The sequence below is a fragment of the Aethalodelphis obliquidens genome, unplaced genomic scaffold, assembly GCF_003676395.1.
Source record: "Aethalodelphis obliquidens isolate GAN/ISIS:26980383/991018 unplaced genomic scaffold, ASM367639v1 scaffold10, whole genome shotgun sequence".
Taxonomy (NCBI): domain Eukaryota; kingdom Metazoa; phylum Chordata; class Mammalia; order Artiodactyla; family Delphinidae; genus Aethalodelphis; species Aethalodelphis obliquidens.
Genome location: NW_020837954.1, coordinates 44657550 through 44680895, shown reverse-complemented (window position 1 = coordinate 44680895; position 23346 = coordinate 44657550). Strand labels below are relative to the sequence as shown.

Genomic DNA, 23346 nt, shown 5'->3' with positions numbered 1-23346 from the left:
CTTTCAGGGAATAGTATCCATCTTGCCTACCTAGCATCTAACAGTGTCTGGCACACAAATGACACTTGATACATATTTGCTAATTAAAGAGTTTCTAATCCTCATTGCGCCTTGGTCACCAGGGTCTGCAGGTTCCCTGACTCTCAACTGCACTGGCCTCTACAACTGCCGTCAATGAATTCCAAAACAATGTCCTGCTGCTAGCTTTCTCAAAGTCACTGCAGAGAAGTTCTGTGCACATTATTTAGTCCAATCCCCATCACTTTACATAAGAGGAAATGAAGCCAAAACAGTATTTTATTTATTGAGTTTGTTTATTAAGTTTACCCTGTGAGTAAACAGGGTTAATTGTATCATGCTTCTTTCTATTTTATGTAGACACTAAATACATACATATTTTTTGTAAGACGTGTTCCTTACTTGGGAAGGAGGAAGGCAAAATAAGAAACAGAGCCAGGAAGATGAAGTTCCCCATCGAGAGAATCAAAGCAGTAAGTGATCCAGGGCTCTTGGCTCCCTGTTTGGCATCTTCCATCACATCGTACCACCTCCTGACCCTAGCCTGGGTCACGGTAAGCTACAATTTTCTCTGTCCACCTACCATTTAATTTCCCAGAGTTCTACCAAATAACATTGCCAGTCCAGGTGGAAATTTGTCAGGAGACATTACCAACACCTCTCAGAGAACCAGATAAAATCAGAAAGCAACCTACTCTTACTCAAAAGAATTCCTAGCTATAAAAGAAAGTAAACATTTCAGAACATCTTCACCCAGGAAACAAGAGCACTAGCAAGAAGAATGAAACTTGAGCATTACAAATGTTCAAAGGTAACCCAAGTCACACCTCTGAGAATAACCTCGAAAACCAAAGATCTGCCACGTGGTATTTTCATTTATTTAATTTAACCAATGGCTTTCAGCCCCAACAATGTAGTAGTAATGTTAGTTTGTGATTGATAACATAACAGGAGAGAGGACACCAATTGGGCTTTCGAGTTACCTGGACACAATCACCGGTTCACTGGGAAATTGCCAAGTAACTTTCAGCAAGTTATGCATCTTCCCCATACTTTAATTTTCCCATCTATAAGATGAAGGTATTGACTAGAAAATCTCTAAGATGAAGCTACTAAAATTCCTCAATTCTAACTCTTTAAGAGCCTGGTTTTTCTACATCTTGAAAGATCTACAAATAATTACAAAATCAAAAACCCAATTCAAGACACCGACTTCCCCATGACTTTACACTGCATACTCCACCTGGATATTTTAAAAGACACTAAATAAATGTGTTTCAAACTTAGCTGGGCATCAGATTCTCTTGAGAACACTTTAAAACTCAGATTCCTAGGACCCAGCTCAGACATATTAAACACAAACAACTTGGGGGTTCTTTGAGGACCAGCATTTTTATAAAGTACCCCTAAATGATCTGATGTATAGCCAGGTTCAAATATCATCATTACATTGGGCAATTCAATGACCCCAGGATCTTTTGGATCCAGGATTAAAAAAAGAAAAAGAAAAAGAAAAAAAGGTTAACAGGTCTAGACAACAATGAATAATTAAGACTTTCTTTTAAGTAGACTTTTAATGTGACCAATACATTTTTCATGCACACCTCCAATCCAAAATGTGAATATGAAGGATTAAAAAAACTAAATTAGAAAGCCTGCTCAAGTCAATAAATAAATCATGCCTTGGGAAAGGATAACTTCTCATAGTTAATGACATAGAACACATGAAAAGAAAATAAAGAGTATTCTGAAAAGTATAGGCTTAAGAAACCCACCCATCATTACTCATATGTCAGAAGGTTACCATCCTAAATGGCATTTAAAAGTCACAACAACATTATGGACACTTATTAGTCGGAGGTTTACTCAAAAGTTTCATTTCTCTAGATTTAGCTTTTTAAATGTCAGCATCTGAATCAACACAACATAGTCCAAGCAAAAATTTCACACTGAAAACATCTGACAAGAGAAAGAAATAACAAGCAAGAGAAAGAAAATTAAAATGAAAGCACTATTTCCACATTTTTAATCTAAATTTTTGCTGTAGAACTCTGAGAAAAGGTTTGATTTTATAGCTATGACCTTGAATACATCATTATACAAGAGGACTTCCATAGAAAACATTTTGAATCAACCTTGGTTTCAAGATTCAATCTTTACCTATACCTTGAGGATAGTGTCCTGCAGTAGGTAAGTCTTGGTCATAGGCAGTGGTCAGTCTACAGCAGAAAACTAGGTGAATATCCCATGTTTCAAACACAACCAGGGCCTAAGTTAGTCAAACTAACTAGGTTTAAATGATTCCAGGTCCTGGACCCATACGGGGTAATAAGTGTGCCTGCTTTCTTTCTAATAGATGGCACAGATCCAATGTCCTTTTTATACCAATTAATTAACATAGCAAATAACATGAACACATACATACCCCCCACAGATTTATCATGAGGAAGCAAGACAGATTTCCAATATAGAAACCAAATAACTAATAGTCATTTCTCTAAACAATTACAGCATTTTACAACTTTGTAGCTAAATTAAAATTTAAAAATGAAGAGCCCCCTGATACCACCTAAAAAGTAAAAATCAAGTTCCCACAAACCTGTAGGAAGTTTTCCCTTTCAACATAATACCAAACATTCTTGTGGGAAGATGTTTGTATTACATGACCTTTACATTTCTTATTAACCTTTAATAATCCATTAATTTGCAACCTCCTGAATAAAATAAAAATATCTGCCTTGTTTTCCTGTGTCATAAAAAGCAACTCACTGTATAAATGCACTTTAATCACCTTATTAACAGCACCAACATTTATATATTTTATAATTTATTTCCTCTCCAAGTGTTATTATCGCTACAAGACCGAAAGATAAAAAAAAAAAAGAAGCATTAATCATGGACCACTTCTATACCAAGCAGGATGTAAGATGCTTTAATTACTTTATCCAAATGAATCTTCACAGTAACTCCTGGAGGTACTATCCTTTCTCCCACCTTTTCCCCCTTTTCTGGATGAAGAAACAGAGACTCACAGAAGTTAAATAACCGACTCCAGGTCACACCACTAGGAAGTGGCGGAGTTGCAATTTTAACCCAGATCTGACCCCAAACCCCATGTTCCTATGTGCTTGGCAGAGGGTCTCCTAGTTTGAGGTGGGTTAAGAAGGTAACGAATAAACGTGTCTATATTATTCTATATGCCTCACAACTTGGTTAGCCCCACTAATCTTTTTTTTCTTTACTACAACTTAATAGACATCTCTCTTAGGGATGGGTTATCTAAGCATTCTTTTTCAAAGCAAAGGATTAAGGAATTTGGTACTAAAAGCAAGATTAGTTTGAGAGCTCTGTTTTTACAAGGAAAAAAGAAAAATTCACCATATTGTTCATCCAGGAATATCTAGTTCAACATTGCACATATGATTAACATAGACAGAACACAGACTCTTGCAGAATACACAGAACTCAGCTGACAACTCAAATATTTAGCGAAATGAATGAGATGAACTCATTTTCCTTATTAATATATGATACAGTTAGGCTACATTTTTACAAACGTGCAGACATCAAAAAGGTGTATGAGAAGCAGCAACTGTTTCCTCAAATTCAGCAATGCACAAATAAAACTTATGTACCATATTTCCTTCCTTGAAAACATATGCTTCCCAATATTCCTATTTGAATTAATAGCACCAATGCCTTTCTATCACCCAAGGTCAAAAACCCAGTTATCTCTGACTCTTTATTCACCTTCTAATTTCATATTCATTCCGTTTCCAAGTCATTGCTAATTCAGACTCTTTAATCTCTCTGCTCAGTCCTGCTCCTTTCTGAGGGGCATTTTCCCTGCTAGATTAGGGTCCTCCTTACCTTTCTCACAGATACGGAAGCGCCCCACCAAAGCCTCCAACCCACCCTCGATAACAGTCCACTTGGCACACTGGCGCAAGGCTCATAATCCCAAAGAAATGTTGATCTTACAACTCCTGGCACTAAAGTTTCTGATGATTAAATTGCCTATGATTCAACATTCTAAAATCTGGCTCCATCCCAGACTCTCTTCCCCAAATCTCTCCTCCATTTACTCCATTTACTTGTAATTCATCCTCTGCCCAAGCTAACTGGTTCTGGTTGCCCTTCACTTTCTCTAGCTCTTTGCCTTTGCTGAATGCATCTCACTGCCTTGAATGTTGCTCTTCACTTCTATTTTCCACAGAAGGGAATCCTACAGATCCTTTAAAACTGAGTTCAAAGGCCTCTCCTCCACAGCCCATCCCAGATCTCAGAGGCTGGAAGTAATCGCCCCCTCCTCTGAGATTATGTAACACTCTACTTGCACTTCTCTTTTGGAAATTAACACTTGGACGCTGTAACAGTTATCTGTGTACATCTTATGTCTCCTACCAGCTGTAAACTGTCTAATACATACACACCTCTGTGTCCCTCCCACAGTATCTAGACCAGATCTTATCTGTACTACGGGTTTGAACACATTCAATTAATTAATGTTACACTAAGGCCTTTACACAAAATGACAACACGTGTCTATCTGCATTGTTCAGGCAATCTTTGGTTTAAAGAAAACTAAGCCATAGAGTGTTTTTCAAGTGTTCAATACCAAGGATGGCAAGACCTAACTTCCTTGAATTTTAAAATTCGGGAATCAGAGGATATGAGAAGAAAATTATTCATTCAACAGTCAAGGCCGTTTAGGCAGAAAACATTTGTGGAGCCATCAACCATCAGTCAACCCTACACAGAACACAGACACGTACACGGCAGCACCCCCAGCGTTTAACCAGATGCCTTACTTTGCGGTAGACTATCATATTTGGAGAACTCTCCTCTGGGTCTGCAATCCCCACTGTTCTTTGATCCCCGGATCCCTGAGCCATCCTGGGTGTCTTCACTCACACTGTGAAAATAAATAAATAGACCATTAAGACAGGAAAGAATTACATAAAGAAATGCCATGCAAAGAACTAAGTATCTTTTGTCAGGTGGCATGGAAACAAAACGTGATGTAATTTCTTTTTTTCCTCATTACTTTAAGCAGTATTTTTTTAGGTTGGCGATAACTGTAGTCTCATTATCCACATACTTTCTTCTAATTTCAAAGCAACGTGTGTTTTATTTTCAGCCCAGAATCATTCACTCTAGGGGAGATCATACACCAATCTTAAATAATCTCCTGGAGATAGACGAAGCCACTCATTTTCATGTTGATTTTGTCTTATCAAAGCTCATGTTATGATTAATTCTATGCATTAAAATATGAATATTTTATCAAGGAATTGCAAATCAAAACCACAAGGAGATACCACTTCATACCCACTAGGATGGTTATAATAATTTTTTTAACTCAAATAAGCATTGACAAGGATGTAGGGAAATCAGAACCCTTGTACATTGTTAGTAGGAATATAAAATGGTTCAGTCACCATGGAAAACAGTTTGCTGGCTCCTCAAAAAGTTAGAATTTACCACAGAATAGAATTTACCATATAACCTTGAAATTCTACTCTTAATAACTAAAAACAGGTATTCAAACCAATATTTGAACACTAATGTCTGTCAGAGCAGCACTATTCACCGAAAAATGGAAATAACTCAATGTCCATCAACTGATGAATGGCTAAAAAAAATATGGTCTCTCTCTACCATGGAATGTAATTCAGCCATCCAAAGTAATAAAGTACTGGGGGGGGAGCTTCAAGATGGCGGAAGAGTAAGATGTGGAGATCACCTTCCTCCCACAAATACACCAGAAACACATCTACATGTGGAACAACTCCTACAGAACACCTACTGAATGCTGGCAGAAGACCTCAGACCTCCCAAAAGGCAAGAAACTCCCCACGTACCTGGGTAGGGCAAAAGAAAAAAGGAAAAACAGAGACAAGAATACAGACGGGACCTGCTCCAGTGGGCGGGAGCTGTGAAGGAGGAAAGATTTCCACACACTAGGAAGCCCCCTCACGGGCGGAGACTGCGGGTGGCGGAGGGGGGCAGTTTCGGAGCCGCGGAGGAGAGCGCAGCAACGGAGAGCGCAGCAACGGGTGAGGAGGGCAAAGCGCACAGATTCCCGCACAGAGGATTGGTGCTGACCGGCACTCACCGGCCCGAGAGGCTTGTCTGCTCACCCACCAGGGCGGGCGGGGCTGGGAGCTGAGGCTCCGGCTTCGGTCAGATCCCAGGGAGAGGACTGGGGTTGGCAGCGTGAACACAGCCTGAAAGGGCTAGTCCGCCACAGCTAGACAGGAGGGAGTCGGGGGGAAAAGTCTGGAGCCGCCGAAGAGGCAAGAGACTTTTTCTTCCCTCTTTGTTTCCTGGTGCACGAGGAGACGGAATTAAGAGCTCCGCTTAAAGGAGCTCCAGAGACGGGCGTGAGCCAAGGCTAAAAGCGCAGACCCCAGAGCCGGGCTTGAGACGATAAGGCCGCTGCTGCCGCCACCAAGAAGCCTGTGTGCGAGCACGGGTCACTAGCCACACCCCACTTCCAGGGAGCCTGTGCAGCCCGCCACTGCCAGGGTCCCGGGATCCAGGGACAACTTCCCGGGGAAAACGCACGGCGCGCCTCAGGCTGCTGCAACGTCATGCCGGCCTCTGCCGCCACAGGCCCGCCCCGCACTCCATGCCCCTCCCTCCCCCGCGGCCTGAGTGAGCCAGAGCCCCCGAGTCAGCGGCTCCTTTAACCCCGTCCCGCCTGAGCGGAAAAACAGACGCCCTCCAGCGACCTACAGGCAGAGGCGGGGCCAAATCCAAAGCTGAGCCCCCGGGAGCTGTGAGAACAAAGAAGACAAAGGGAAACCTCTCCCAGCAGCCTCAGGAGCAGCGGATTAAAGCTCCACAATCAACTTGATGTACCCTGAACCTGTGGGATACCTGAATAGACAACAAATCATCCCAAACTGAGGCGGTAGACTATTGGGAGCAACGATATAGATATATATTTCTCCCTTTTTCTCTTTTTGTGAGTGTGTATGTGTATGCTTTTGTATGTAATTTTGTCTGTATACCTTTGCTTTCACCATTTGTCCTAGGGTTCTGTCTGTCCATTTTATTTATTTTTTTTTTTTAAGTATAGTTTTTAGCACTTGTTATCATTGGTGGATTTGTTTTTTGGTTTGCTTCCTCTGTTCTTTATTTTTATTACTTTTTAAAAAAATTTTTAATAATTATTCTTTATCTTAGTAACTTTATTTTATTCTATTTTACCTTCTTTCTTTCTTTCCTTTTTTTCTCCCTTTTATTCTGAGCTGTGTGGCTGACAGGATCTTGGTGCTCCAGCTGGTTGTCAGGACTGTGCCTCTGAGGTGGGAGAGCCGAGTTCAGGACACTGGTCCACAAGAGACATCCCAGCTCCACATAATATCAAACGGTGAACATCTCCCAGAGATCTCCATCTCACCACGAAGACCCAGCTCAACTCAACGACCAGCAACCTACAGTGCTGGACACCCTATGCCAAACAACTAGCAAGACAGGAACACAACACCATCCATTAGCACAGAGGCTGCCTAAACCCATAATAAGCCTACAGACACCCCAAAACACACCACCAGACGTGCACCTGCCCACCAGAAAGACAAAATCCAGCCTTATCCACCAGAACACAGGCACTCCTCCACCAGAAAGCCTACACAACCCACTGAACCAACCTTAGCCACTGGGTACAGACAGCAAAAACAATGGGAACTACGAACCTGCAGCCTGTGAAAAGGAGACCCCAAACACAGTAAGTTAAGCAAAATAAGAATACAAAGAAACACACAGCAGATGAAGGAGCAAGGCAAAAACCCACCAGATCTAACAAATGAAGAGGAAATAGGCAGACTACCTGAAAAAGAATTCAAAATAATGATAGTAAAGATGTCCAAACTCTTTGAAATAGAATGGAGAAAATACAAAAAACGTTTAACAATGACCTAGAAGAACTAAGGAGCAAACAATGATGCACAACACAATAAATGAAACTAAAAATTCTCTAGAAGGGATCAATAGCAGAATAACTGAGGCATAAGAATGGATAAGTGACCTGGAAGATAAAATAGTGGAAATAATTACTGCAGAGCAGAATAAAGAAAAAAGAACAAAAAGAATTGAGGACAGTCTCAGAGACCTCTGGGACAACATTAACATGCACCAACATTCGAATTATAGGGGTCCCAGAAGAAGAAGAGAAAAAGAAAGGGACTGACAAAACATTTGAAGAGATTATAGTTAAAAACTGCCCTAATATGGGAAAGGAAATAGTTATTCAAGTCCAGGAAGCACAGAGAGTCCAATACAGGATAAATCCAAGGAGAAACACGCCAAGACACATATTAATCAAACTATCAAAAATTAAATACAAAGAACAAATATTAAAAGCAGCAAGGGAAAAACAACAAATAACACACAAGGGAATCCCCATAAGGTTAACAGCTGATCTTTCAGCAGAAATTCTGCAAGCCAGAAGGGAGTGGCAGGACATATTTAAAGTATTGAAGGAGAAAAACCTACTACACAGATGACTCTACCCAGCAAGAATCTCATTCAGATTTGACGGAGAAATTAAAACCTTTACAGACAAACAAAACCTAAGAGAATTCAGCACCACCAAACCAGCTTTACAACAAATGGTAAAGGAACTTCTCTAGGCAGGAAACACAAAAAAAGGAAAAGACCTACAATAATAAACCCAAAACAATTAAGAAAATGGTAATAGGAACATACATATTGATAATTACCTTAAATGTAAATGAATTAAATGCCGCAACCAAAAGACATAGACTGGCTAAATGGGTACAAAAACAAGACCCATATATATGCTGTCTACAAGAGACCCACCTCAGACCTAGGGACACATACAGACTGAAAGTGAGGGGATGGAAAAAGATATTCCATGCAAATGGAAATCAAAAGAAAGCTGGAGTAGCAATTCTCATATCAGACAAAATAGACTTTAAAACAAAGACAATTACAAGAGAAAAGGGCACTGCATAATGATCAAGGGATCAATCCAAGAAGAAGATATAACAATTGTAAATATTTATGAACCCAACACAGGAGCACCTCAAAACATAAGGTAAGTACTAACAGCCATAAAAGGGGAAATTGACAGTAACACAATCATAGTAGGGGACTTTAACACCACACTTTCACCAATGGACAGATCATCCAAAACGAAAATAAATAAGGAAACACAAGCTTTAAATGATACATTAAACAAGATGGACTTAATTGATATTTAGGACATTCCATCCAAAAACAACAGAATACACATTCTTCTCAAGTGCTCATGGAACACTCTCCAGGATAGATCGTATCTTGGGTCACAAATCAAGCCTTCGTAAATTTAAGAAAATTGAAATCATATCAAGTATCTTTTCCGACCACAACATATGAGACTAGATATCAATTACAGGAAAAAATCTGTAAAAAATACAAACACATGGAGGCTAAACAAAACACTACTTAATAACCAAGAGATCACTGAAGAAATCAAAGAAGAAATCAAAAAATACCTAGAAACAAATGATAATGAAAACATGACGACCCAAAACCTATGGGATGCAGCAAAAGCAGTTCTAAGAGGGAACTTTATAGCAATACAATCCCACCTTAAGAAACAAGATACATCTCAAATAAATAACCTAACCTTACACCTAAAGCAATTAGAGAAAGAAGAACAACAAAATCCCAAAGTTAGCAGAAGGAAAGAAATCATAAAGATCAGATCAGAAATAAATGAAAAAGAAATTAAGGAAACTATAGCAAAGATCAATAAAACTAAAAGCTGGTTCTTTGAGAAGATAAACAAAATTGATAAACCATAAGCCAGACTCATCAAGAAAAAGTGGGAGAAGACTCAAATCAATAGAATTAGAAATGAAAAAGGAGAAGTAACAACTGACATTGCAGAAATACAAAGGATCATGAGAGACTACTATAAGCAACTATATGCCAATAAAATGGACAACCGGGAAGAAATGGACAAATTCTTAGAAATGCACAACCTTCAGAGACTGAACAAGGAAGAAATAGAAAATATGAACAGACCAATCACAAGCAATGAAATTGAAACAGTGATTAAAAATATTCCAACAAACAAAAGCCCAGGACCAGATGGCTTCACAGGCAAATTCTATCAAACATTTACAGAACAGCTAACACCTATCCTTCTCAAACTCTTCCAGAATATAGCAGAGGGAGGGACACTCCCAAACTCATTCTACGAGGCCACCATCACCCTGATACCAAAACCAGACAAAGATGTCACAAAGAGGAAAACTACAGGCCAATATCAGTGATGAACATAGATGCAAAAATCCTCAACAAAATACTAGCAAACAGGATGCAACAGCACATTAAAAGGATCATATATCATGATCAAGTGGGGTTTATCCCAGGAATGCAAGGATTCTCCAATATATGCAAATAAATCAATGTGATACACCATATTAACAAAGTGAAGGAGAAAAACCATATGATCATGTCAATATGCAGAGAAAGCTTTTGACAAAATTCAACACCCATTTATGATAAAAACCCTCCAGAAAGTAGGCATAGAGGGAACTTTCCTCAACATAATAAAGGCCATATATGACAACCCCACAGCCAACATTGTCCTCAATGGCGAAAACCTGAAAGCAGTTCCACTAAGATCAGGAACAAGACAAGGTTGTTCACTCTCACCACTATTATTCAACATAGTTTTAGAAGTTTTAGCCACAGCAATCAGAGAAGAAAAACAAATAAAAGGAATCCAAATCGGAAAAGAAGAAGTAAAGCTGTCACCATTTGCAAATGACATGATATTATACATAGAGAATCCTAAAGATGCTACCAGAAAACTACTAGAGCTAATCAATGAATTTGGTAAAGTAGCAGGATACAAAATTAATGCACAGAAATCTCTTGCATTCCTATATACTAATGATGAAAAATCTGAAAGTGAAATTAAGAAAACACTTCCACTTAACCACTGCAACAAAAAGAATAAAATATCTAGGAATAAACCTACTCAAGTAGACAAAAGAACTGTATGCAGAAAATTGTAAGACACTGATGAAAAAAAATAAAAATGATACAAATAGATGGAGAGACATACCATGCTCTTAGATTGGAAGAATCAACATTGTGAAAATGACTCTATTACCCAAAGCAATCTATAGATTCAATGCAATCCCTATCAAACTACCACTGGCATTTTTCACAGAACTAGAACAAAAAATTTCACAATTTGTATGGGAACACAAAAGACCCCGAATAGCCAAAGCAATCTTGAGAACGAAAAACGGAGCTGGAGGAATCAGGCTCGCTGACTTCAGACTATATTACAAAGCGACAGTAATCAAGACAGTATGGTACTGGCACAAAAAAAGAAATATAGATCAATGGAACAGATAGAAAGCCTGGAGATAAACACACACACATATGGTCACCTTATCTTTGATAAAGGAGGCAAGAATATACAGTGGAAAAAAGATAGCCTCTTCAATAAGTGGTGCTGGGAAAACTGGACAGCTAGATGTAAAAGAATGAAATTAGAACACTCCCTAACACCATACACAAAAATAAACTCAAAATGGATTAAAGACCTAAATGTAAGGCCAGACACTATCAAACTCTTAGAGGAAAACAGGCAGAACACTCTATGACATAAATCACAGCAAGATCCTTTTTGATCCACCTTCTAGGGAAAGGGAAATAAAAACAAAAATAAACAAATGGGACCTAATGAAACTTAAAAGGTTTTGCACAGCAAAGGAAACCATAAATAAGGTGAAAAGACAACCCTCAGAATTGGAGAAAATATTTGCAAATGAAGCAACTGACAAAGGATTAATCTCCAAAATTTACAAGCAGCTCATGCAGCTCAGTATGAGAAAAACAAACAACCCAATCCAAAAATGGGCAGAAGACCTAAACAGACATTTCTCCAAAGAAGATATACAGATGGCCAACAAACACATGAAAGGATGCTCAACATCACTAATCATTAGAGAAATGCAAATCAAAACTACAATGAGATATCATCTCACACCGGTCAGAATGGCCATGATTAAAAACTCTACAAACAATAATTGCTGGAGAGGGTGTGGAGAAAAGGGAACCCTCTTGCACTGTTGGTGGGAATGTAAATTGATACAGCCACTATGGAGAATAGTATGGAGGTTCCTTAAAAAAACTACAAATAGAACTACCATACAACCCAGCAATCCCACTACTGGACATATGCCCTGAGAAAACCATAATTCAAAAAGAGTCACATACCAAAATGTTCACTGCAGCTCTATTTACAATAGCCAGGACATGGGAGCAACCTAAGTGTCCATCAATAGATGAATGGATAAAGAAGATGTGGCACATATATACAATGGAATATTACTCAGCCATAAAAAGAAATGAAATTGAGTTATTTGTAGTGAGGTGGCTGGACCTAGAGTCTGTCATACAGAGTGAAGTAAGTCAGAGAGAGAAAAACAAATACCGTATGCTAACACATATATATAGAATCTAAGAAAAAAAAATGTCATGAAGAACCTAGGGATAAGGCGGGAATAAAGACACAGACCTAGGCTTCGCTGGTGGCGCAGTGGTTGATAGTCCACCTGCCAATGCAGGGGACACGGGTTTGTGCCCCGGTCCGGGAAGATCCCACATGCCACAGAGCGGCTGGGCCTGTGAGCCATGGCTGCTGAGCCTGCGTGTCCGGAGCCTGTGCTCTGCAATGGGAGAGGCCACAACAGTGAGAGGCCCACGTACCGCAAAAAAAAAAAAAAAAAAAAAAAGACATAGACCTACTAGAGAATGGACTTGAGGATACGGAGAAGGGGAAGGGTAAGCTGTGACAAAGCGAGAGAGTGGCATGGACATATATACGCTACCAAACATAAAATAGACGACTAGTGGGAAGCAGCCGCATAGCACAGGGAGATCAGCTCGGTGGTTTGTGACCACCTAGAGGGGTGGGATAGGGAGATTGGGAGGTAGGGAGATGCAAGAGGGAAGAGATGGGAACATATGTATATGTATAACTGATTCACTTTGTTATAAAGCAGAAACCAGCACACTATTGTAAAGCAATTATACTCCAATAAAGATGTTTAAAAAAACTAAAAATAGAACTACCATGCGACCCAGCAATCCCACTACTGGGCATATACCCTGAGAAAACCATAATTCAAAAAGAGTCATGTACCAAAATGTTCACTGCAGCTCTATTTACAATAGCCAGGACATGGAAGCAACCTAAGTGTACATCAACAGATGAATGGATAAAGAAGATGTGGCACATATATACAATGGAATATTACTCAGCCATAAAAAGAAACAAAATTGAATTATTTGTAGTGTTGTGGCTGGACCTAGAGTCTGTCATACAGAGTGAAGTAAGTCAGAAAGAGAAAAACAAATACCGTATGCTAACACATATATATGGAATCTAAGAAAAAAAAAAAAAAAGGTCATTAAGAACCTAGGGGCAGGCTTCCCTGATGGCTCAGTGGTTGAGAATCGCCTGCCAATGCAGGGGACATGGGTTCGTGCCCCGGTCCGGGAAGATCCCACATGCCGCGGAGCAGCTGGGCCCGTGAGCCATGGCCGCTGAGCCTGCGCATCCGGAGCCTGTGCTCCACAACGGGAGAGGCCACAACAGTGAGAGGCCCGTGTACTGCAAAAAAAAAAAAAAAAAAAAAAGAACCTAGTGGCAAGACAGGAATAAAGACATAGACCTACTAGAGAATGGACTTGAGCATACGGGGAGGGGGAAGGGTAAGCTGGGACAAAGTGAGAGAGTGGCATGGACACATATACACTACCAAACGTAAAATAGATAGCTAGTGGAAAACAGCCACAGAGCACAGGGAGATCAGCTCGGTGCTTTGTGACCACCTAGAGGGGTGGGATAGGGAGGGTTGGAGGGAGGGAGACGCAACAGGAAAGAGATACGGGGACATATATATGTGTGTAACTGATTCACTTTGTTACAAAGCAGAAACTAACACACCACTGTAAAGCAATTATACTCCAATAAAGATTTTTAAAAAACAAACAAACAAAGTACTGATACACACTACAACATAGATCAACCTTGAAAACATTATACTAAGTAAAAGAAACCAGACACAAAAGGTCACTGCTAAGGACTGAATATTTATGTCCCCTTAAAATTTATATGTTGAAGTCCTAACCCCAAATCTGATGGTAGTAGGAGGTAGAGCCTTTGGGATTTGATTAGATCATGAGGGCAGAGCCCTCATGACTGGGATTTGTGTCCTTATAAAAGAGATCCCAGAGAGCTCCCTTCTACTGTGTGAGGACACAGTGAGAAGAAAGCCATCTATGAACGAGGAGGTGGGTTCTCACCACACACCAAATCTGCTTAAGCCTTGATCTTGGACTTCCCAGTCTCTAGAATGGTGACAAATAAATTTCTGTTGTTTATAAGCCGCTCAGTCTATGGTATTCTATTATAGCAGCCTGAGTGGACTAAGACAGTCCTATATTGTACAATTCCATTTACATGAAATATCTAGAATAGAGAAATCTATAGAGACAGAGAGCAGATTCGTAGTTAACAGCAGCTGGGGGTGGGGAGGAAGGAATGGAATGGCTGCTTAATGGATATGGGGTCTCCTTTAGGGATTATGAAAACATTTTTGAACTAGATAGAGGTGATGTCTGCAGAACATTGTGAATGTACTAAATGCCACTGAAATGTATGCTTTAAAATTAATTTTAAGTTATGTGAATTTCATCTCAATTAATAAGAATGAATTTTTCTAATTTGACCTTTTTTTTTAACAGCCTGAAAAGACAGCAGTGAGACAATGAGAGCATATGGAATTTTTGAGTTAAAGAAGCAAGTTCAATTCTTGGTATGATGCACTATTTGCTGGGTGACCTCGAACAAGTTAAATAACCTGTTGGGTTCCCTTTGTTACCATCCTTTTAAAGTGAACATGTTGAATGCCTGCTATGTGCCCAGAACCATGCCAAGTCACCTTCCCCTACATTGCTCTCATCCGTAAAATGTGAATTCCACTGAGTACTCACAGGTAAGGGTCAAATAAATCGAGTGTAAAGTATTATATAAAGCCATTAAAGTCCTATACAAATGTTATCACTAATCTAAGAGCCTGCCTGGGTTATTTGCACAAAATTCAGAGGCTTTTCATCAAAGAAACCTCTATAAATACCATACTTGACAGAAAAGGCCATTTCAATTTAAAATAAAAACTCAGGAAACATTTTATTATAAAATAAGTTGGTACCAAAGGTCATCCTGTAAAAACAGATTTCAGCGGAAGATGGGGAAGAAACAGGAATTTATAATTTAAGCTAAGAATTTAATTGCCCCAAGTATCCCATTTGAATAATGTTGCTTGTTTTCTTCATCATTTATGAATCAGGGTGCATTTTAAAAGTTAGATTACAAGTAGAAATAAAGAGCGTCATTCTATTATCTCTACCCACTGTAATATCAGTATTTCTATGAATATTGTACTACATGAAAACACTCATTATTATTCTAGTCAGTAGCTTTTCAAGTTAAATGAACAACACACTGTTTCATTTTTAAACAACTACTTATTTACCTACTCTTTTGCCTGAACACAGAATATGACACAGCATGAAAAAAGAAACTGAGTCCATTTATGTATCTCATTTATCTGTGTAACAGAGTCATCTTGTGTTTCTATTGCTTTATTTTAAAACGAACACTTTCACTTTAATGAGCATATTATCTTCCACCCAGAAAACTGTGCAATGATAGCAAGTTTGGAAATGAAACAATCGTGAAACAATCGTGTCAGCCCTCCTTTCGCCTTTCCCTGGCCACCCCTCCACCCCCAAGAGCAACATTCCTGTGTGTTAAAACAGGCTGGTGTCCCAGGCTCTGGACTTTAGACTGCTCAGTGAATGTACATAGCCTCTATGTTTGGAACTTTAGTGAGTCTAATATGTAGTAGAAAAGCTTCTATTTTTGGTTCCTCTATCAACTCATTTTGAAATTCAGACAAGTCATTTAACTTTTCTGTGTCTAGAAAGAAGCATTTCTAAAATAGTGATGCAACCACTTTCTAGTCTACATGTCAACAGATGTTAGAGAGTACTAGATGTGAAACCTACACAGGTAAGGATGTTCTAATTAAATCATTGACTATAGAGTTGGGTTCCTAAAATTAAAGAACTAGATTTTCATTCACTACAACATAGTATAAATATTTATTTTTAAATGAAGTACAATAAAAATGAAGCAGGAGTATTTTTAATTTAGTGGTAGAGAAAATCAAAACCTTCTTTCGGTTACTTAGATATACATGTATATACATACAGTAAATAATATAGGGACTTTTAATATTTGTGAATGTTTTTCTGAAAACACACAACTACATTTCAATAGAAAGAAAACACATTAGTAATAATCTTTTTCTCTAGTCGCTTTCAACTAACAGAAGAGGAAAACTGCAAATGTGTTACAACCACGCGTTTCACGATCTCCGAGACATGACAGCTAGTGGCAACAAGCTGGCCTGTCTCATCAGACAGATCTATGTCTCTTACGTCTCAGTCCAGGCTCCACTCACTAGCTGTGTGGTCTGGGGCAAGTTACTTCACGTCTCTGTGCATTTGTTTCCTTATCTGTCACAAACCGCAGTCCCAGCATAGTTGAAAACCCTCTGAACTGAGGCGCCTGGATCCCCCACCTGATCTGCAACTAACTAGCTGTTGGAACCAGGTCAAGCCACAGCCCCAGGGGACGTTAGCTATACATCCTTAGTATTCCAGCTCTGTCCTAGAACCTCAGAATTTCAAATTTCTAACTTTTCTTCAGAGACTCACCAGAATGTTCCATGCCACCTCTCTTCCATCATCACTCCTTATACGCTAGCTCTTCTCCTCTAATCATGACGATGTTCATGCCGAACTTCTCAAAGCATCACCAAACTGCTAAGCTAGAGCATCCCCTCCCAGACTCAGCATCCCTGCCCATGGAGCAATTCCTGTAATACTACCACCCACCACTAGGTGCCGCGGGACTCAACGTTTAATCTTGGAGCAAACACTGAGAATCCCATGCTTTGTGCTGGAGACATAAAGATAAATCAGACACAGATCGTCTCTCCTTAAAATGTTCAGAGTCCAGGAGGGGTGACACATGTCCAAAAATGCAGGACTCTGTAATATGTGGGTGCTCAGTTATGATAGCACAGAGCAGGAAGAGGCAGCAACTACCATCAAAGCAGAAGGATGAACAGGAGGGGGAGGCAGAAGAGGCCCTTCCAGCCTGCGTCCCAACACAGGTATGAACATCTGAAGCCGCAGAAGTGGTAGACACCCGGGAGGAAAAACACATGACGATGATCTGATCTCAAGGAGATTAAGTGGAAGACAGTCAAATGAGGAGAGTGAAATAACAGGGATTTGCACCTAGCTGAATTCATATGACTTTGCTCACTTGTTTATCAGGGACCTCCGCTGCTAGAGAGCCAGTTCTGTCTGGGCAGAGTCTTTGTCAGTTGGGTTTACCCCTCTATTCCTGGCACCTAGAAGGTACTCAAACTTTTTTTAAATTTATTTATTTATTTATTTATTTTTGGCTGCGTTGGGTCTTTGTTGCTGCGTGCAGGCTTTCTCTAGTTGCGGCGAGCGGGGGCTGCTCTTCGCTTTGGTGTGCAAGTTTCTCATTGCGGTAGCTTCTCTTGTTGCACAGCATGGGCTGTAGGCGCATAGGCTTCAATAGTTGTGGCGCACGGGCTCAGTAGCTGTGGCTCGTGGGCTTAGCTGCACCACAGCATGTGGGATCTTTCCGGACCAGGGCTTGAACCAGTGTCTCCTGCACTGGTAGGCAGATTCTTAATATTTTTAATGAATGACAGAACTGATAAGATTTCACTAAGATACAGTGTACTCCGTCTAGAACACTCATCTGGTTAACGAGCCATTAAAACTGCTCAGCAAAGAAGGCTCTTTATCAACAAAGACCTAGGGATCGAATCACACATGAAGATTTCCCCCAGGGTTTATTGACACGGACCAGCCCTGAACTCAGGAATCCACTTTTGGAATCCACGAGCAATTTAGATCAGAAGGAATATGTGGGAGGGTAGAAAGTATAGTGAGGAGGGACCCTGTGAATAACAGAACAATTGAGCATCTATGACTCTGATTAGTAAATCTTTTGAAAGTCAGGACTGCAATTCACTCCAAACTTACATTGCATTTGTAGCTTCGGTTACAACAAATGCCAGCTGTTTTCATTTGTAATGCCAGCCCCTCAGCAAGCAAAGCCTAGGGTCCAGCAGATAATGATGCTGAGCAGGGCAGGTGGGAAGGACCTCGATGATGTGGAAAAGGGAGGGGCTTTGAAGTCAGACCAGGAATCACATCTCAGCTCTGGCCGCACCAAGGCTGCTGTGTGGCCTTTGGTAATTGATTCCTCCACCCGAAGCTTCCAGCTCTTCACCTGGAAGCAGAGAACCCTCTACTTTGCAAGGTTGCTTTTGAAGAGGGAATAAAACAAGTCACACGAATTTCCTTGGCACTGAATGAATTGTTGCAACTGACCAGCAGTCTTATTTTTGGCCAGTGTTTGGCCAAGTGAAATTTCCAGGCCACTGACATCAGAATCACTGGAGAAAGACTTCCTCCTCCTCAGGTATTCTGACTCCGTGCATCTGAGATGGAGCCATTAGCAGTTTCACAAGCTTCTCGGGTGACCCTGATACACAACTAAGCAGCAGACCACTACAGTTACACTACAACGCCACTAAAACCAGCATCACACACAGCAAGAATCCCTACACATCATGCTCGCCACTTCTAGCATCCAGCCCTTGAAACCCGATTCAGGGAAATACCTTTCAGGAGAGGCAACCAAACCCTGCTTGTAATATAGTCTGAATATTTATGCTGCCACATAAGAATTTCTGTTGGTGCTATTTCCTCCCCTCCGTGTTATATCCAATTCACATAGTTTGCCTCAGCCCATTAAAACCCAGTGGATTTTTTTTCTGACATCAGCAATGTTAAGTACTTCAGAAAAAAAAGAAAATTTACAGATTGTATGCTAGCTCAGTAGTACAGGCTTGTTTATACAGCTCTAATCTGGCTGAGTGGGCAGGAACCTCAAGAGGGAGGAAAGAAGAGCAATAGCTCTAAAGAACAAATAACTCTTTCTATTACTGCAGAGTCTGCCAACTTGACGTCTCCTATATACTCAAAGTTCAGATGCTCCATGACAGCTCAAGTGTGTTTCAAGAAATGCACCAAAGACCTGAAAACAAGGCACTGGAGCTCAGCCCCTAGGGCAATGCTGCTGGCAATGCCAGGCACCCAGTATTTTACTAGACTGTAATCTCTTGATCATTTTTGGACTTCAGTTAGAACTCAGGGGTTCCCAAAAGCTGGTCCAAGGACCTGAACCAGACTAGGAGACTCAGAATCACTGGAGAGGGGGGCAGATTATAAAGATACATGTTCTTGGTTCCCACGCTCCAGAAATTCTGATCCAGTAGGCCTAGGATGGTCCGTGGAGATTTATAAATGAAATGTTCCCCAGGTGATTTGGAAGAACGGTCAGGTTTGGGAACTAGTGACCTAGATTCCATGGAGCCTGCCTTCTCTTCGCCTGATCCCTTCATCCCACCCCATGCTGCCAACAGTCTGGGCAGCCACACTGAAGGGGGGGGGCTCCTTTAACTTCCCTTGAATTTGGCCAGAAAGTCACTGTGATGGATAAAGCCTGGGTCCTGAGGTCCTGAGAACCAGCTGTCAGTCCCGGCCATGCCACTTAAGAGCTGTGTGACCATGAACAGCACATTGCTATGCTTATTTAGCCTCTCCGAGCCTTGGTTTCCTCATCCGTAAAATGGAACAAATACTCATCCCCTGTACCAGTGGTTCTCCGACTTGCCTGCTCATTAGAATCACCCAGACGATGACAGAAACTCTAACAGGTGGAGGTTATCACTCCCACGCTACAGATGAGAAAACTGAAGCTTGAGAACATAGGTCACTTGCCCAAAGTATCAATAGAACAGCTTGTCAGCCAAGAATCTAGAATTCAAATCTAGGACTGACGGCAATACCCACAGAGTTTCCAGTAGGGCAGCTTGGTCTCCAGTGGAATCACTGATACACAGTATTTAAAACAACATTCTGTAAATATACAAATTTCAGTATATACTTAAATATACAGTATTTTGCACCTATAGACTAATTATAGAATACTCAGTAGCAGGTACTTCTGGTACATAGTACAACTGGTACATAGTAGGTTCTCAACTAATTAATGGGTCTTTCCTTCTTCTTGCTAGTGTATCAGTGAAGCTGACATCCCCATACCAATCCTACCTGAAGACATATGAATAAATACAAGCTTCCCCAAGTTGCTTGGCTGCCTGACAGCCTAAACAAACTAATCTACCAAAGCTACTTGTAAAGAAAAGTATTTTTGCAATCCTTCTATTAAACAAAAGTCCTAAAAATAATTCAGCTGGGAGGGAGAAGTGGAAAGTTCTTCACATACCAGGATGTGCTTGGCTGTGTGATGTGCCTCACTGTTCTATTAGTGCAGTCGCTGCTATTAGTGCAGGTCCACTAGGAATCCTCTCTTACCAGGGGCTTTGAACTCCACACAGCTCTGGACACGCAGAGCCCGCCAGCTCCTCACTGACTCCTTCTGCCTTCTGAATTCTTCTTCTGTAAACAGCATGCCCACTACGTCCTTCCACCTCCTCTCTGAACTCCGACCTTCTGTGACCTTCTTGGAACCCTGGCTTGCCCCAAAGACATCCCCTCCCTGAAACCTACCTGTCTTCACCCCACCTATCTCAAGACCAAGAAGTAAAGCAAGCATCCGCCTGGTTCTCCACTGCTGCTTCAAATGATTTCCCTCCCGTCTTCCTACACAAACCCCTGCCCTCATGACATTCAGACCATCTGGTCATGCCACTGTCCACCCATTCCCACTGCTATTTCCTACCTCTCTCCTGTTAAGCCTTTTCATTTCCTAAAGATTCCAGCTTCGAGGTCTCAGAGGTTTTCTCCATCCCTTGGTCAACCTCAGTGACTTTCACATTAGAGCCAAAGCTGGTTTCTCCACCCTTTTCTTTCCTCATCTGAACCCTTTTCCTCCATCCCTCCTCCTCAGCTACCACCTTGCATAGCCACATGCTGAACCTTGCCATCGCTGGGGACTGTACCACCTCAAATCCCAACACAAGCTGAGAAGGTACACTCTGTCCACTGCCCCTCTTTCCAGATCACTTACTGAACATTCTCTACAAATATTCAATCCATTTCAACCACACCTTTGGTACTATTCATTACTGCGCCTCACTCTGCCTTCACTTTCCTCTCCCCCGGCTCCATCGTTATAATCACTCCTCATCAGTCCTTTGCAAATATCCTCAACTTCCTCACCTCCCCCTTTCTGTGTCATATTTCCTGACAAATCTCCAACACTGAGGGAACCCGACTCTCTGCCATATGATATCCAAGCTCACATCCGAGCAGGTGAATGCTTTGGGGTGGGGAGGAAATCACTCACACCAGGCTGACAAGCTGCATTTTAAATTCATGAGTGCAAACTTTAAATGAGTTAGCCATAAATAAATGAATAAATAAATAACTAAATTAGTTAGTTCGTCAACACTGCCCACCGAACCTAAAAGGTTTTCCTGTCAAGCTTGCTCTCTCCCCTTCTGAGTTGGCTATCTCATAACTTCTTCTTTGAGCTTCACACACGGTCTCAGTTGATGGGCTCACTTCAAAATCTGTGGAAGAAATGGAAGGCAGCAGAAGGCAAGTCTCTCATCTTGAGACACCCTCACCTAAACCACCACGTTCTTGGTCTTCCTTCCACTGCAGTAGGGGAAGTGCTGCTGCATTTACAGAAGGGAAGTCGCTCCACTTTTGCCCTTAACTGGAAGGTGATAGAACATTGTTCCTCATCTACACCCTCCCACCACACCGACAGGCTCTGGTATAATAACAGTGGATTACAGCTCAAAGACCTCCAAGACACTGTCTCTGAAGAGCACATAGGGAAACCTTAATTTAAGAGAGAAGGCATAAACAAGAACACCAGGGGAATCTGAAGCTTCTCGCACTTACAACTACAACAAACATTGAGCACAGCCCAACTCCTGGCCAAATTAAATAAAACCTCACGTGAAAGGCCTGGTTACTTCAGTTCCTATTACCAGACACATTGTTTGGCTTTCAGCAAAAAATCATGAGCCATGCTAACAGGCAAGGAAAAAACACAATCTGAAGAGACAAGCAGTCATGAAAACAAGATACGACACAGATTTTGAAATTATCAGATAGGAAATTTAAAATAACTATGATTAAATATGTTGAAGGTTCTAATGGAAAAAATAGATGGTAATGAAAGCAGAGATAGAAACTCTTTTTTAAAAAAAAAATCCTTAAAAAGGAAATGCTAAAAGTCAAAAACACTGTAACAAATGAAGAATGCCTCAGTGGACTCATTGGTGGACTCTAAATGGCCACGGAAAAATTCAGTGAGCTTGAGGTCAATAGAAACTTCCCAAACTGAAAAAAAGGGAGAAAAAAATTTTTAATGGAACAGAACATCCAAAGACTATGGTACATATCAAAAGGCATTAAGTGTAATTGGAGTACCAGAAGGAAAAGAAAGAGAAAGGAGAAGAAGAAATATTTGTAGGAATAATGACTGAGAATTTTCCAAAGTTAATGACATACACCAAAACACAGATCCAGAAAGATCAGAGACCACCAACCAGTATACATTAAAACAGAACAAAACAGATCACTACACCTAGACATACTGTATTCGAAGTGCAGAAAATCAAGGAGAAAATCTTGAAAGAAACCAGAAGAAAAACCTTAACTATGTAAAAACAAGGATAAGAACTACAGGGGGCTTCTCACCAGAAATCATACAAATGAGAGTACAGTCAAATACCTAAAATGTTGGGTTTTTTAAAACATCTCTGTTGGAGTATAATTGCTTTACAGTGGTGTGTTAGTTTCTAAATACTTAAAATGTTGAAAGAAAAAAAACACCAACCTGGAATTCTACATCTAGTGAAATGATCCTTCGAAAGTGAAGGAAAACTAAATTTTCTCAGATCAATACTGAGTGAGTTCATCACTAACTGACTTGCCTGCAAGAAATGCTAGGAGTTCTTCAGGCAGAGGAAAATCATATAGGTCAGAAACTTAGATGTACCAAATGAAACAGCAAATGTCAGGGAAGAAATAAAGGGAAATAAAACCTTTTATTTTCTTATTCTAAATTGATCTAAGAAAAAGGAATAAGACTCTTTTGAACAGTGTTCG

The 23346-nt window shown here is 40.6% G+C and overlaps 1 protein-coding gene across 1 annotated transcript in view; it reads right to left on the bottom strand.

Annotated features, from left to right (window-relative positions):
• The window catches only part of RGS6 (regulator of G protein signaling 6), a 577653-nt gene that overhangs the window by 538709 nt on the left and 15598 nt on the right, over window positions 1-23346 (bottom strand). The window contains exon 2 of the mRNA XM_027111673.1: window positions 4830-4933. Within this exon, the coding sequence (XP_026967474.1) occupies window positions 4830-4913 (84 nt within the window). The 5' untranslated portion in view covers window positions 4914-4933. The remainder of the gene's footprint in view (window positions 1-4829; window positions 4934-23346) is intronic.